This window comes from Dendrobates tinctorius, unplaced genomic scaffold (genome assembly GCF_039654945.1).
Source record: "Dendrobates tinctorius isolate UK_male_01 unplaced genomic scaffold, ASM3965494v1 ptg000172l, whole genome shotgun sequence".
NCBI lineage: Eukaryota > Metazoa > Chordata > Amphibia > Anura > Dendrobatidae > Dendrobates > Dendrobates tinctorius.
The window spans coordinates 1,581,132-1,598,494 of record NW_027361839.1 but is presented as its reverse complement, the minus strand read 5'-3'; the positions used below and the strand labels follow the sequence as shown (position 1 = coordinate 1,598,494).

The window sequence follows — 17,363 nt, the reverse complement described above, 5'->3', positions numbered from 1 at the left end:
GTCTCCGCCTCCCGCTCGGCTCGCTGCTCTGCTCTCTCTTGAGCTTGCTGGATCAGCTGCAGACGTCCGTCACGGTCTTCGGCAGGGAGTGCGTCCAAGGCCGCTTGCAGGTAGGGGTCCAGCGTGCTCTGATTGAATGTGGGCCCCGCGCTCATGAGTGGAGCCTCTGCTGAAGCCCCATTATCACTTGGGCCAACTTCTGCGCTTGCTGGATTCTGGTCATTGTCCAGCTGCACTAGAGCTGCGATCATTTGAGCTCTGTTTTTGTTCGTGGCGTCAAGGCCTTGGTACGTGCATAACCCAGCAAGAACTTCCTTTGTCTGCCGCTTGTACCAAGGTTCTCCTTTTGCCGCCATGGTTGCCAAATAAAAGATAGAAAAAGAAAAACGAAGAAATGGGAGGGAATACTTGTACGTACACACAAATGTCTCAGAACTAGTAACCACTGAGTCTGTTCTCCAAAACCTATGATGCAGGATTCCCGCAGGAACCGTGCAGGTTTTTAGTGAGAGGAATGATTGCTCAAACCAAATCACTAATGCTCTAGGATTATCCCACCGCTCTGCCACCAATATGTGACGAACAGCCCACCGCCGTTCGTCCACTTACGGGCGACACTAACGGGGGTCCCGCTGCCACCAAAACGCGACGGACAGCGGACCCTGTGTCACCACTATGTCACAATCCCACCACTGACACCGGTGTATCAGCGGACGGAGGGGCGTGACACAATGCCGGCACACGGCTATCACAGGCGCAGTGGGGCTTATCTTAGTTATCCCAACACTGGCACCATGTGACCAAAAATATCCAGCAAGCTAATCTCGCTCTACAATTTGCCGCAGGGGGAGTTTAATTTGGATGCCCCACCACTGCTATCAATCTTCCAAGTACTGCGGGGATTTATGTATATCCCACTTTCTCAGTTCCATTTTGGAACTTGCAGCTCTCCGGCGCCCCCCTTACCCTCAGGTCAGTCAGGGAACTGCACCTAGGATAATTGGTCGCCGGACGGGCTGCCTGTTGTGAACCGGCAATTAGGCTTCTGCAGTAAGGGAATTATGAAAGCTGGTGCCGCAGACCCTTATTCAGCTATATAAGACCCTTCTAGACTGCCAGCAAGCCGCGATAGCCGTGCACAACGTGCTGCCACCAGTCACAGTTACTTAATTCACAGTGTTAAATTAAGAGGGTCCGTGGCAAACCCCTTGAATTAGTAGCGATTATCTATCAAAGGCGTATAGTTCGAGTCTTAGAGCATAGAGACAGATCTAAATAATTATTTCATTTATTTTCCGAAAGAGGACAGTGATTACAGATAAAAGTTGCTATAAAATTGAGACATAAAATATGTACAGTACAGGTATAAAATAAAAGTGGAGAAAACAAAGAGAGTACACTCACAGTTCCATATTGTTCCTTAGGCAGACCATGTGGCTAAGGGGGGTGGAGGCGGAGCTGCACTTCTCCGCTCATCTGGGTCTTTCTAGCACGACGACTTGAGCTGTTCTGCTCTGGTTTTGTCCAGGAAATGCTTTATAGACTTGCTTTGTGACATCACGGAGAGATGCATGCTGGGTTAATCCCACCTCTCTCTTTTGGATGTAGAATTACACTAGAAAACTTATACTAATCATAACTCCGTGGGGGCAGCCCGCACAGACACATATAGGGCATCATTGGTTGTGATTTGTTGAGTACAATAATTCAAGACCAAATATGCAGTAGTTCTGATACACCGTTTAGCTGGAACACATATCTCAGGTTCTGAAAGGATTACGCTTCGCCAGAACCACGGCAGCGACGCTGTGACCGCCCGGATTACAAAAATGTGATTTTCATATCTCTAGGGTATTTGGTTCTTATGGTATAGTCTCTCATAGTTTTATTCGTTTCAAACAAAGAAGTTTTTCCCGCTCTGAAGAGGAGAGAAGGAAACAAATGGTTGTAACAGCAGGGGGGCCTCCTATTACTAGTGCGAACACAGGCTGTAGAGGAGGGGGGGTGGCACTGCTCTGTGTGTGTGTGAAGGGAGGAGGGATGAAGCTGCAGAGCTAGCAGCCTGGATTGTCATATCTGCCAGATCTTTCTGGAAAGTTACAAAAGAAAACATCATATTTTGTGGACAAAACCCATACCTCACAGACATTGTACATCACAGGGGGCATTACATTGTCGGGGATCTGTAGGGGGCATTATTTCGTCAGGGATCTGTAGGGGGCATTACATTGTCAGGGATCTGTAGGGGGCATTACATTGTCAGGGATCTGTAGGGGGCATTACATTGTCAGACATCTGTAGGGGGCATTACATTGTCAGGGATCTGTAAGGGGCATTACATTGTCAGGGATCTGTAGGGGGCATTACATTGTCAGGGATCTGTAGGGGGCATTACATTGTCAGGGATCTGTAGGGGGCATTACATTGTCAGGGATCTGTAGGGGGCATTATATATTCAGGGATCTGTAAAGGGCATTACATTGTCAAGGATCTGTAGGGGGCATTATATTGTCAGGGATCTGTAGAGGGCATTATATTGTCAGGGATCTGTAGGAGGCATTACACTGTCTGGGATCTGTAGGGGGCATTACATTGTCAGGGATCTGTATGGGGCATTATATTGTCAGGGATCTGTAGGGAACAATATATTGTAATGGATCTGTAGGGGGCATTAAATTTTCAGGGATCTGTAGGGGGTATTACATTGTCAGGGATCTGTAGGGGGCATTACATTGTCAGAGATCTGTAGGGGGCATTACATTGTCAGGGATCTGTAAGGGGCATTGCATTGTCGGGGATCTGTAGGGGGCATTATTTCGTCAGGGATCTGTAGGGGGCATTACATTGTCAGACATCTGTAGGGGGCATTACATTGTCAGACATCTGTAGGGGGCATTACATTGTCAGACATCTGTAGGGGGCATTACATTGTCAGGGATCTGTAAGGGGCATTACATTGTCAGGGATCTGTAAGGGGCATTACATTGTCAGGGATCTGTAGGGGCATTACATTGTCAGGGATCTGTAGGGGGCATTACATTGTCAGGGATCTGTAGGGGGCATTACATTGTCAGGGATCTGTAGGGGGCAGTACATTGTCATGTATCTGAAGGGGGCATTACATTGTCAGGGATCTGTAGGGGGCATTACATTGTCAGGGATCTGTAGGGGGCATTACATTGTCAGGGATCTGTAGGGGGCATTACATTGTCAGGGATCTGTAGGGGGCATTATATTTTCAGGGATCTGTAAGGGACATTACATTGTCAGGGATCTGTAGGGGGCATTACATTGTCAGGGATCTGTAGGGGGCATTATATTGTCAGGGATCTATAGGAGGCATTTTATTGTCAGAGATCTGTAGGGGGCATTATGTTGTCAGGGATCTGTAGGAGGCATTACACTGTCAGGGATCTGCAGGGGGCATTACACTGTCAGGGATCTGAAGGGGATATTATATTGTCAGGGATCTGTAGGGGACATTACATTGTCAGGGATATGTAGGGGGCATTACATTGTCAGGGATCTGTATGGGGCATTATATTTTCAGGGATCTGTAGGGACCATTACATTGTCAGGGATCTGTAGGGGGCATTACATTGTCAGGGATCTGTAGGGGGCATTACATTGTCAGGGATCTGTAGGGGGCATTATATTGTCAGGGATCTGTAGGGGGCATTATATTGTCAGGGATCAGTAGGGGACGTTACATTGTCAGGGATCTGTAGGGGGCGTTACATTGTCAGGGATCTGTAGGGGGCATTATATTGTCAGGGATCTGTAGGCGGCATTATATTGTAATGGATCTGTAGGGGCATTACATTGTCAGGGATCTATAGGGAGCATTATATTGTCAGGGATCTGTAGGGGGCATTATATTGTCAGGGATCTGTAAGAGGCATTACACTGTCAGGGATCTGTAGGGGGCATTACACTGTCAGGGATCTGAAGGGGACATTATATTGTCAGGTATCTGTAGGGGGCATTACATTTTCAGGGATCTGTAGGGGGCATTACATTGTCAGGGATCTGTAGGAGGCATTATATTGTCAGGGATCTGTAGGGGACATTACATTGTCAGGGATCTGTAGGGGGCATTATATTGTCAGCGATCTGTAGGGAGCATTATTCTATCAGGGATCTGTGTGGGACATTATATTGTCAGTGATCTGTAGGGGGCATTATATTGTCAGGGATCTGTAGGGGGCATTACATTGCCAGGGATCTGCAGAGGGCATTACATTGTCAGGGATCTGTAGGGAGCATTATACTATCAGGGATCTGTATGGGACATTATATTGTCAGTGATCTGTAGGGGGCATTACATTGTCAGGGATCTGTAGGGGGCATTCCATTGTCAGGGATCTGTAAGGGGGCATTACATTGTCAGGGATCTGTAGGGGGCATTACATTGTCAGAGATCTGTAGGGGGCATTACATTGTCAGGGATCTGTAAGGGGCATTGCATTGTCGAGGATCTGTAGGGGGCATTATATTGTCAGGGATCTGTAGGGGGAATTACATTGTCAGGGATCTGTAGGGGGCATTACATTATCAGAGATCTGTAGAGGGCATTACATTGTCAGGGATCTGTAAGGGGCATTACATTGTCAGGGATCTATAGGGAGCATTATATTGTCAGGGATCTGTAGGGGGCATTATATTGTCAGGGATCTGTAAGAGGCATTACACTGTCAGGGATCTGTAGGGGGCATTACACTGTCAGGGATCTGAAGGGGACATTATATTGTCAGGGATCTGTAGGGGGCATTACATTTTCAGGGATCTGTAGGGGGCATTACATTGTCAGGGATCTGAAGGGGACATTACATTGTCAGGAATCTGTAGGAGGCATTACGTTGTCAGGGATCTGTAGGAGGCATTATATTGTCAGGGATCTGTAGGGGGCATTACATTGTCAGGGATCTGTAGGGGGCATTATATATTCAGGGATCTGTAAAGGGCATTACATTGTCAAGGATCTGTAGGGGGCATTATATTGTCAGGGATCTGTAGAGGGCATTATATTGTCAGGGATCTGTAGGAGGCATTACACTGTCTGGGATCTGTAGGGGGCATTACATTGTCAGGGATCTGTATGGGGCATTATATTGTCAGGGATCTGTAGGGAACAATATATTGTAATGGATCTGTAGGGGGCATTAAATTTTCAGGGATCTGTAGGGGGTATTACATTGTCAGGGATCTGTAGGGGGCATTACATTGTCAGAGATCTGTAGGGGGCATTACATTGTCAGGGATCTGTAAGGGGCATTGCATTGTCGGGGATCTGTAGGGGGCATTATTTTGTCAGGGATCTGTAGGGGGCATTACATTGTCAGGGATCTGTAGGGGGCATTACATTGTCAGGGATCTGTATGGGGCATTATATTGTCAGGGATCTGTAGGGAACAATATATTGTAATGGATCTGTAGGGGGCATTAAATTTTCAGGGATCTGTAGGGGGTATTACATTGTCAGGGATCTGTAGGGGGCATTACATTGTCAGGGATCTGTAGAGGGCATTGTCAGGGATCTGTAGGGGGCATTGTCAGGGATCTGTAGGGGGCATTGCATTGTCAGGGATCTGTAGGGGGCATTGCATTGTCAGGGATCTGTAGGGGGCATTATATTGTCAGGGATCTGTAGGGGGCATTTTATTGTCAGGGATCTGTAGGGGGCATTATTTTGTCAGGGATCTGTAGGGGGCATTATATTGTCAGGGATCTGTAGGGGCATTACATTGTCAGGGATCTATAGGGGGCATTATATTGTCAGGGATCTATAGGGGGCAATATATTGTCAGGGATTTGTAGGGGGCATTATATTGTCAGGGATCTGTAGGGGGCATTTTATTGTCAGGGATCTGTTGGGGGCATTATATTGTCAGGGATCTGTAGGGGGCATTATATTGTCAGGGATCTGTAGGGGGCATTATATTGTTAGGGATCTGTTGGGGGCATTATATTGTCAGGGATCTGTAGGGGGCATTATATTGTCAGGGATCCGTAGGGGGCATTATATTGTTAGGGATCTGTAGGGGCATTACATTGTCAGGGATCTGTAGGGGGCATTATATTGTTAGGGATCTATAGGGGCATCACCCTGTCAGGGATCTTTAGGGGGTATTACACTGTCAGGGATCTGTAGGGGGCATTATATTTTCAGGGATCTGTAGGGGACATTACATTGTCAGGGATCTGTAGGGGGCAATATATTGTCTGGGATCTGTAGGGGGCATTACATTGTCAGGGATCTGTAGGGGGCAGTACATTGTCAGGTATCTGAAGGGGACATTACATTGTCAGGGATCTGTAGGGGGCATTACATTGTCAGGGATCTGTAGGGGGCATTACATTGTCAGGGATCTGTAGGGGGCATTATATTTTCAGGGATCTGTAGGGGACATTACATTGTCAGGGATCTGTAGGGGACATTACATTGTCAGGGATCTGTAGGGGGCATTACATGTCAGGGATCTGTAGGGGGCATTATATTGTCAGGGATCTATAGGAGGCATTTTATTGTCAGAGATCTGTAGGGGGCATTATGTTGTCAGGGATCTGTAGGAGGCATTACACTGTCAGGGATCTGCAGGGGGCATTACACTGTCAGGGATCTGAAGTGGATATTATATTGTCAGGGATCTGTAGGGGACATTACATTGTCAGGGATATGTAGGGGGCATTACATTGTCAGGGATCTGTATGGGGCATTATATTTTCAGGGATCTGTAGGGACCATTACATTGTCAGGGATCTGTAGGGGGCATTACATTGTCAGGGATCTGTAGGGGGCATTACATTGTCAGGGATCTGTAGGGGGCATTATATTGTCAGGGATCTGTAGGGGGCATTATATTGTCAGGGATCAGTAGGGGACGTTACATTGTCAGGGATCTGTAGGGGGCGTTACATTGTCAGGGATCTGTAGGGGGCATTATATTGTCAGGGATCTGTAGGCGGCATTATATTGTAATGGATCTGTAGGGGCATTACATTGTCAGGGATCTATAGGGAGCATTATATTGTCAGGGATCTGTAGGGGGCATTATATTGTCAGGGATCTGTAAGAGGCATTACACTGTCAGGGATCTGTAGGGGACATTACACTTTCAGGGATCTGAAGGGGACATTATATTGTCAGGGATCTGTAGGGGGCATTACATTTTCAGGGATCTGTAGGGGGCATTACATTGTCAGGGATCTGTAGGGGGGCATTACATTGTCAGGGATCTGTAGGGGGGCATTACATTGTCAGGGATCTATAGGGGGCATTACATTGTCAGGGATCTATAGGGGGCATTATATTGTCAGGGATCTGTAGGGGGCATTATGTTGTCAGGGATCTGTAGGGGGCATTATATTGTCAGGGATCTGTAGGCGGCATTACACTTTCAGGGATCTGAAGGGGACATTACATTGTCAGGAATCTGTAGGAGGCATTACGTTGTCAGGGATCTGTAGGAGGCATTATATTGTCAGGGATCTGTAGGGGACATTACATTGTCAGGGATCTGTAGGGGGCATTATATTGTCAGCGATCTGTAGGGAGCATTATTCTATCAGGGATCTGTGTGGGACATTATATTGTCAGTGATCTGTAGGGGGCATTATATTGTCAGGGATCTGTAGGGGGCATTACATTGCCAGGGATCTGCAGAGGGCATTACATTTTCAGGGATCTGTAGGGAGCATTATACTATCAGGGATCTGTATGGGACATTATATTGTCAGTGATCTGTAGGGGGCATTATATTGTCAGGGATCTGTAGGGGGCATTATATTGTCAGGGATCTGTAAGGGGCATTACATTGTCAGGGATCTGTAGAGGACATTACATTGTCAGGGATCTGTAGGGGGCATTACATTGTCAGGGATCTGTAGGGGGCATTCCATTGTCAGGGATCTGTAAGGGGGCATTACATTGTCAGGGATCTGTAGGGGGCATTACATTGTCAGGGATCTGTAAGGGGCATTGCATTGTCGAGGATCTGTAGGGGGCATTATATTATCAGGGATCTGTAGGGGGCATTACATTGTCAGGGATCTGTAGGGGGCATTACATTATCAGAGATCTGTAGAGGGCATTACATTGTCATGGATCTGTAAGGGGCATTACATTGTCAGGGATCTATAGGGAGCATTATATTGTCAGGGATCTTTGGTGGGCATTATATTGTCAGGGATCTGTAAGAGGCATTACACTGTCAGGGATCTGTAGGGGGCATTACACTGTCAGGGATCTGAAGGGGACATTATATTGTCAGGGATCTGTAGGGGGCATTACATTTTCAGGGATCTGTAGGGGGCATTACATTGTCAGGGATCTGAAGGGGACATTACATTGTCAGGAATCTGTAGGAGGCATTACGTTGTCAGGGATCTGTAGGAGGCATTATATTGTCAGGGATCTGTAGGGGACATTACATTGTCAGGGATCTGTAGGGGGCATTATATTGTCAGCGATCTGTAGGGAGCATTATTCTATCAGGGATCTGTGTGGGACATTATATTGTCAGTGATCGGTAGGGGGCATTATATTGTCAGGGATCTGTAGAGGGCATTACATTGTCAGGGATCTGCAGAGGGCATTACATTGTCAGGGATCTGTAGGGACCATTATACTATCAGGGATCTGTATGGGACATTATATTGTCAGTGATCTGTAGGGGGCATTATATTGTCAGGGATCTGTAGGGGGCATTATATTGTCAGGGATCTGTAAGGGGCATTACATTGTCAGGGATCTGTAGAGGACATTACATTGTCAGGGATCTGTAGGGGGCATTACATTGTCAGGGATCTGTAGGGGGCATTACATTGTCAGGGATCTGTAGGGGGCATTCCATTGTCAGGGATCTGTAAGGGGGCATTACATTGTCAGGGATCTGTAGGGGGCATTACATTGTCAGAGATCTGTAGGGGGCATTACATTGTCAGGGATCTGTAGGGGGCATTACATTGTCAGGGATCTGTAGGGGGCATTACATTGTCAGGGATCTGTAGGGGGCATTACATTGTCAGGGATCTGTAGGGGGCATTACATTGTCAGGGATCTGTAGGGGGCATTACATTGTCAGGGATCTGTAGGGGGCATTACATTGTCAGAGATCTGTAGGGGGCATTACATTGTCAGGGATCTGTAAGGGGCATTGCATTGTTGGGGATCTGTAGGGGGCATTACACTGTCAGGGATCTGTAGGGGGCATTACATTGTCAGAGATCTGTAGGGGGCATTACATTGTCAGGGATCTGTAAGGGGCATTACATTGTCAGGGATCTGTAGGGGCATTACATTGTCAGGGATCTGTAGGGGGAATTACATTTTCAGGGATCTGTAGGGGGCATTACATTTTCAGGGATCTGTAGGGGGCATTACATTGTCAGGGATCTGTAGGGGTCATTACATTGTCAGGGATCTGTAAGGGGCATTGCATTGTTGGGGATCTGTAGGGGACATTACACTGTCAGGGATCTGTAGGGGGCATTACATTGTCAGAGATCTGTAGGGGGCATTACATTGTCAGGGATCTGTAAGGGGCATTACATTGTCAGGGATCTGTAGGGGCATTACATTGTCAGGGATCTGTAGGGGGAATTACATTTTCAGGGATCTGTAGGGGGCATTACATTTTCAGGGATCTGTAGGGGGCATTACATTGTCAGGGATCTGTAGGGGGCATTACATTGTCAGGGATCTGTAGGGGGCATTTTATTGTCAGGGATCTGTTGGGGGCATTATATTGTCAGGGATCTCTAGGGGGCATTATATTGTCAGGGATCTGTAGGGGGCATTATATTGTCAGGGATCTGTAGGGGGCATTATATTGTCAGGGATCTATAGGGGGCATTATATTGTCAGGGATCTGTAGGGGGCATTATATTGTTAGGGATCTGTAGGGGCATTACATTGTCAGGGATCTGTAGGGGGCATTACCCTGTCAGGGATCTGTAGGGGCATTACCCTGTCAGGGATCTTTAGGGGGTACTACACTGTCAGGGATCTGTAGGGGGCATTATATTTTCAGGGATCTGTAGGGGACATTACATTGTCAGGGATCTGTAGGGGGCAATATATTGTCTGGGATCTGTAGGGGGCATTACATTGTCAGGGATCTGTGGGGGGCAGTACATTGTCAGGGATCTGTAGGTGGCATTATATTGTCAGCGATCTGTAGGGAGCATTATACTATCAGGGATCTGTGTGGGACATTATATTGTCAGTGATCTGTAGGGGGCATTATATTGTCAGGGATTTGTAGGGGGCATTATATTGTCAGGGATCTGTAGGGGCATTATATTGTCAGGGATCTGTAAGGGGCATTACATTGTCAGGGATCTGTAGAGGACATTACATTGTCAGGGATCTGTAGGGGGCATTACATTGTCAGGGATCTGTAAGGGGGCATTACATTGTCAGGGATCTGTAAGGGGGCATTACATTGTCAGGGATCTGTAGGGGGCATTACATTGTCAGAGATCTGTAGGGGGCATTACATTGTCAGGGATCTGTAAGGGGCATTGCATTGTCGAGGATCTGTAGGGGGCATTATATTGTCAGGGATCTGTAGGGGGCATTACATTGTCAGGGATCTGTAGGGGGCATTACATTATCAGAGATCTGTAGGGGGCATTACATTGTCAGGGATCTGTAGGGGTCATTACATTGTCAGTGATCTGTAGGAGGCATTATATTGTCAGGGATCTGTAGGAGGCATTATATTGTCAGGGATCTGTAAGGGGCATTACATTGTCAGGGATCTGTAGGGGGCATTACATTGTCAGGGATCTGTAAGGGGGCATTACATTGTCAGGGATCTGTAGGGGGTATTACACTGTCAGGGATCTGTAGGGGGTATTACATTGTCAGGGATCTGTAAGGGACATTATATTGTCAGGGATCTGTAGGGGGCATTATATTGTCAGGTATATGTAGGGGGCATTACATTGTCAGGGATCTGTAGGGGGCATTACATTGTCAGGTATCTGTAGGGGGCATTACATTGTCAGGGATATGTAGAGGCATTACATTGTCAGGGATCTGTAGGGGGCATTACATTGTCAGGGATCTGTAGGGGGCACTAGGTTGTCAGGGATCTGTAAGGGGCATTACATTGTCAGGGATATGTAGGGGCATTACATTGTCAGGGATCTGTAGGGGGCATTACATTGTCAGGGATCTGTAAGGGGCATTACATTGTCAGGGATATGTAGGGGCATTACATTGTCAGGGATCTGTAGGGGGCATTACATTGTCAGGGATCTGTAAGGGGCATTACATTTTCAGTGATCTGTAAGGGGCATTACATTGTCAGGGATCTGTAGAGGGCATTACCTTGTCAGGGATCTGTAGAGGGCAATACATTGTTGGGGATCTGTAGGAGGCATTACATTTTCAGGGATCTGTAGGGGGCATTACATTGTCAGGGTTCTGTAAGGGACATTATATTGTGAGGGATCTGTAAGGGGCATTATATTGTCAAGGATCTGTAGAGGGTATTATATTGTCAGGTATCTGTAGGGGGCATTACATTGTCAGAGATCTGTAAGGGGGCATTACATTGTCAGGGATCTGTATGGGGAATTGCATTGTCAGGGATCTGTAGGGGGCATTACATTATCAGGGATCTGTAAGGGGGCATTACATTGTCAGGGATCTGTAAGGGGCATTGCATTGTCGGGGATCTGTAGGGGGCATTACATTATCAGGGATCTGTAAGGGGGCATTACATTGTCAGGGATCTGTAAGGGGCATTGCATTGTCGGGGATCTGTAGGGGGCATTACATTATCAGGGATCTGTAAGGGGGCATTACATTGTCAGGGATCTGTAAGGGGGCATTACATTGTCAGGGATCTGTAAGTGGGCATTGCATTGTCAGGGATCTGTAAGGGGCATTGCATTGTCGGGGATCTGTAGGGGGCATTACATTATCAGGGATCTGTAAGGGGGCATTACATTGTCAGAGATCTGTAAGGGGGCATTACATTGTCAGGGATCTGTAAGGGGCATTGCATTGTCAGGGATCTGTAGGGGGCATTACATTGTCAGGGATCTGTAGGGGGCATTACATTGTCAGGGATCTGTAGGGGCTTTACATTGTCAGTGATCTGTAAGGGGCATTACAATGTCAGGGTTCCGCATTACTTGGTTGGGGTAAGTCCCGGGCTTTCGTGCTCCTTCCTGGCTCCTCACCAGAGAAGAACAGGTTTTTTCTTGCTGTTTAATAGTCTTCCCAAATAACTTTCACACGCCCCAGTGATGTCTTCTGATCTTTCTAATGACAATGGAGGTGGATGAAGTTCAGTGCAGTGGTTCTGTTCTCTCCACAGGGTCATCTGCGGTGGTCATTGTCCAGGCCCCTCCAGTCCTTTTTGTACCTGAGGGTCAGAGCGCGGTGATGTCCTGTGAGATAAGAGAAGCTGAGAACCGGCAGATTCTTCATTATTACTGGCATCTGAACAATACACACCATTACCCACAACTTCGGAACAGCACAAGAGTCACCGTCATGTCCAGCACCCTCGTCATCTTTCCAGTCACCACCAATGACACCGGGATTTATACCTGTACTGTCCGGGACTCTAAACTACAGATATACTGGGGAAATGGGACCCATCTTCTGGTCCAAGGTGAGAAGAGGCCATCAGCTTATTATGAGCAGACATCGGCCATGTACATGGTCAGAATTTTTGCCTCAGTCTGCTGCAATAATAAATGCATTTCCGAGGTGTCGATGAGAATAATTTCCAATAATCGTATACACTCATTGTATGGAGTACTGTAAAATCTCAGTATGACACTGGTGCATACAAGCACCGGATGTAGTACAGCCATGACATGAGGATGTGGCAGCTTAGCTGCAATGTTCTGTAGTATAACAGGTGGGACACTAGAGACCGGGACAATGGATGGATGTGATACTGGAGACAAGGACAATGTATGGATGTGACAATGGATGTGACACTGGAGACCAAGAGAATGGATGGGTGTGACACTGTAGACCAGGACAGTGGATTTATGTGACACTGTAGACCAGGACAATGGATGACTGTTATACTGAAGACCAGGACAGTGGATGGATGTGACAATGGATGGATGTAACAATGGAGATCAGGACAATGGATGGATGTGACACTGGAGACCAGGACAATGGATGATGTGACAATGGAAGGACATGACAATGAATGGATGTGATACTGGAGACCAGGACAGTGGAAGGATGTGACAATGGATGAATGTGACACTGGAGACCAGGACAATGGATGGATGTGACAATGGAGACCAGGACAATAGATGGATGTGATACTGGAGACCAGGACAATGGATGACTGTTATACTGATGACCAGGACAAAGGATGGATGTGACATTGGATGGATGTTACACTGGAGACCAGGACAATGGATGGATGTGACAATGGATGGATGTGACATTAGAGACCAGGACAGTACATGGATATGACACTGGAGACCAGGACAATGGATGATGTGACAATGGAAGGACGTGACAATGAATGGATGTGATACTGGAGACCAGGACAGTGGAAGGATGTGACAATGGATGAATGTGACACTGGAGACCAGGACAATGGATGGATGTGACAATGGAGACCAGGACAATAGATGGATGTGATACTGGAGACCAGGACAATGGATGACTGTTATACTGATGACCAGGACAAAGGATGGATGTGACATTGGATGGATGTTACACTGGAGACCAGGACAATGGATGGATGTGACAATGGATGAATGTGACAATGGACGAATGTGAAACTGGAGACCAGGTCAGTGGATGGATGTGACAATGGATGGATGTAACAATGGAGATCAGGACAATGGATGGATGTGACACTGGAGACCAGGACATTGGATGATGTGACAATGGAAGGACATGACAATGAATGGATGTGATACTGGAGACCAGGACAATGGATGGATGTGACAATGGATGGATGTGACATTAGAGACCAGGACAGTACATGGATATGACACTGGAGACCAGGACAATGGATGATGTGACAATGGAAGGACGTGACAATGAATGGATGTGATACTGGAGACCAGGACAGTGGAAGGATGTGACAATGGATGAATGTGACACTGGAGACCAGGACAATGGATGGATGTGACAATGGAGACCAGGACAATAGATGGATGTGATACTGGAGACCAGGACAATGGATGGATGTGACAATGGATGGATGTAACAATGGAGATCAGGACAATGAATGGATGTGACACTGGAGACCAGGACAGTACATGGATATGACACTGGAGACAAGGACTGTGGATGATGTGACAATGGAAGGACGTGACAATGAATGGATGTGATACTGGAGACCAGGACAGTGGAAGGATGTGACAATGGATGGATGTGACACTGGAGACTAGGACAATGGATGGATGTGACAATGGAGACCAGGACAATAGATGGATGTGATACTGGAGACCAGGACAATGGATGGATGTGACAATGGATGGATGTAACAATGGAGATCAGGACAATGGATGGATGTGACACTGGAGACCAGGACAGTACATGGATATGACACTGGAGACAAGGACTGTGGATGATGTGACAATGGAAGGACGTGACAATGAATGGATGTGATACTGGAGACCAGGACAGTGGATGGATGTGACAATGGATGGATGTGACACTGGAGACCAGGACAATGGATGGATGTGACAATGGAGACCAGGACAATGGATTGATGTGATAAAGGATGGATGTGACAATGGATGGATATGTAGAATATAAGGGATGCTCACTGATAAGTGGATTCTGCTGCTCGAATAAAACCAATAATGACCAAATAACAACAAACATCGACACTCAAAAGACAGATTTATTACCCAGTGTATATATCCAAAAATAAGGCTAGAACCACCACCATACTAAAATAACGAATGACCCTAGGAAAAACAGATGTGCTTCTGCAACGTTTCGGCATTCACATGTGTTTTTCAAGCCAAATCTGTGTGAGAATACATACAAACAGTGTTAAAACTAAAAGTATGAACAATAGGCATAATAGTCCAATCATTAGTGATAGAAGTAACAATGGTTTATGAGCTACGAGATTATATAACAGACGTTTCCCATAGAATAAATGCTGATAATATGAGCAGTAATAATACTAGAGATCATAAAGAGAGTTACAGTAATTATCATACAGGAATGGACATTTACTCACGGAAAGAACGGTCTTCAGAGGTAGGTAATAGCTGGCAGTATTAGTCATTAGCAAAGGACCCATGTGTGGAGCAGTAGTAGAATTATCCTAAAAAAGAAATAAATAATGGAACCGTAATATGGAGCGCTGCCAGGGCTACCTGATATGAAGTGGGATCACTCATGATGGATGTCAGTCCACCTGAATCCCTAAAACAAATCACACCAACACATTAATAAAGTTTGCCCAAGGTTAAGAGGCTTTTATTTTATTATATTACGGTTCCATTATTTATTTCTTTTTTAGGATAAATCTACTACTGCTCCACACATGGGTCCATTGCTAATGACTAATACTGCCAGCTATTACCTACCTTCCGTGAGTAAATGTCCATTCCTATATGATAATTACTGTATCTCTCTTTATGATCTCTAGTATTATTACTGCTCATATTATCAGCATTTGTTCTATGGGAAACGTCTGTTATATAATCTCGTAGCTCATAAACCATTGTTACTTCTATCACCAATGATTGGACTATTCTGCCTATTGTTCATATTTTTAGTATTAGCACTGTTTGTATGTATTCTCACACAGATTTGGCTCGAAAAAGACATGTGAATGCCGAAACGTTGCAGAAGCACATCTGGGTAATAAATCTGTCTTTTGAATGGATGGATATGATAATGGAGATCAGAACAATAGATGAATATGACACTGTAGACCAGGACAATGGATGGATGTGACACTGTAGACTAGGACAATGGATGGACATGACAATGGATGGACGTGTCAGTGGATGGATGTGACACTGGAGACTAGGACAATGGATGGATGTGATATTGTAGACCAGGACAATGGATGAATTTGACAAAGGATGGATGTGACAATGGATGGATATGATAATGGAGACCAGGACAATGGATGAATGTGGATGGCTGTGACAATAGATGGATGTGACAATGGAGACCAGGACAATGGATTGATGTGGCAATGGATGTAACAATGGATGGACGTGACACTGGAGACCAGGAAAATAGATGGATATGACACTGGAGACTAGGGCAATTGATGGACGTGACAATGGATGGATGTGACACTGGAGACCAGGACAATGGATGGATGTGACAGTGGATGAATTTGACAGTGGATGGATGTGACACTGGAAACTAGGACAATGGATAGATGTGATAATGGAGACGGTGACAATGGATGGATGTGATAATGGATAGATGCGACAATTGAGACCAGGACAATAGATGAATGTGACACTGTAGACCAGGACAATGGATGGATGTGACACTGGAGACCAGGACAATGGATGGATGCGACAATGGATGGATGTGACAATGCAGACCAGGACAATGGATAGATGTGACAATGGATAATGTGACACTCTAGACTAGGACAATGGATGGATGTGACAATGGAGGCCAGGACAATGGATGATGTGGCAATGGATGGGCGTATCAATAGATGGATGTGACAATGGAGACCAGGACAATGCATGGATATGATAATTAATGGATAGTGGAAGGATGTAACTGCAGATGGTGTGACCATTCTAGTTACGATACAGTGATGACATTTGTCTTTTCCTCAGAATCCACAGAGCCTCAGGATAATAATCTGGTCCCTGATAAATACCTGTACTGTTTCTTGTTTATTATCCCAATGGTGATGGTTGTTCTGATCTACCGGAGATTCACATATCCACCCACATCAGGTAAGATACCAATTACTCATATAGGTCCACATACAGGATCGATGACCGGGCCGAACTAGTCACTAGAACAACCAGTTCGCACGGTGACTCGGCCTCCATAACGCACAATTTTGTCTCATCAGGATCCAAAACAGAAGACAGGAAGATGAGGAATAAGAAGCGATGGCGGGTGAGGAGAAGTCTTTAGATTTGGCAATTCTGATTAATAATGCTGCTGTTACACATGATGGCAGTATCCATCACTAACAATAGAAACAATGGAAACAAACACAGAATAAATACAATAAATCAGAGAAGTCACAGACAAATGCTGAACTTACCGATACAAGGACAGGTTAAAGGACAATTCCCATCCCCCAATAAATATTCTACTGACTGTAAACATGCTCCATCCTCCCCAATCTCTTCTGTCCCATCCTGGCCCCTCCAGACTATGCTATCACCCTGTGGACTTA

At 45.9% G+C, this 17,363-nt stretch overlaps 1 protein-coding gene across 2 annotated transcripts in view; it reads left to right on the top strand.

The window, feature by feature from the left end:
* Nucleotides 1–17,363, top strand: part of LOC141053879 (uncharacterized) — a 57,915-nt gene that overhangs the window by 22,153 nt on the left and 18,399 nt on the right. For both annotated transcript variants that reach the window (XM_073551024.1, XM_073551023.1), the window contains exons 3-5: nucleotides 12,336–12,635; nucleotides 16,786–16,908; nucleotides 17,031–17,077. In XM_073551024.1, coding sequence (XP_073407125.1) covers nucleotides 12,336–12,635; nucleotides 16,786–16,908; nucleotides 17,031–17,077 — 470 coding nt within the window. The remainder of the gene's footprint in view (nucleotides 1–12,335; nucleotides 12,636–16,785; nucleotides 16,909–17,030; nucleotides 17,078–17,363) is intronic.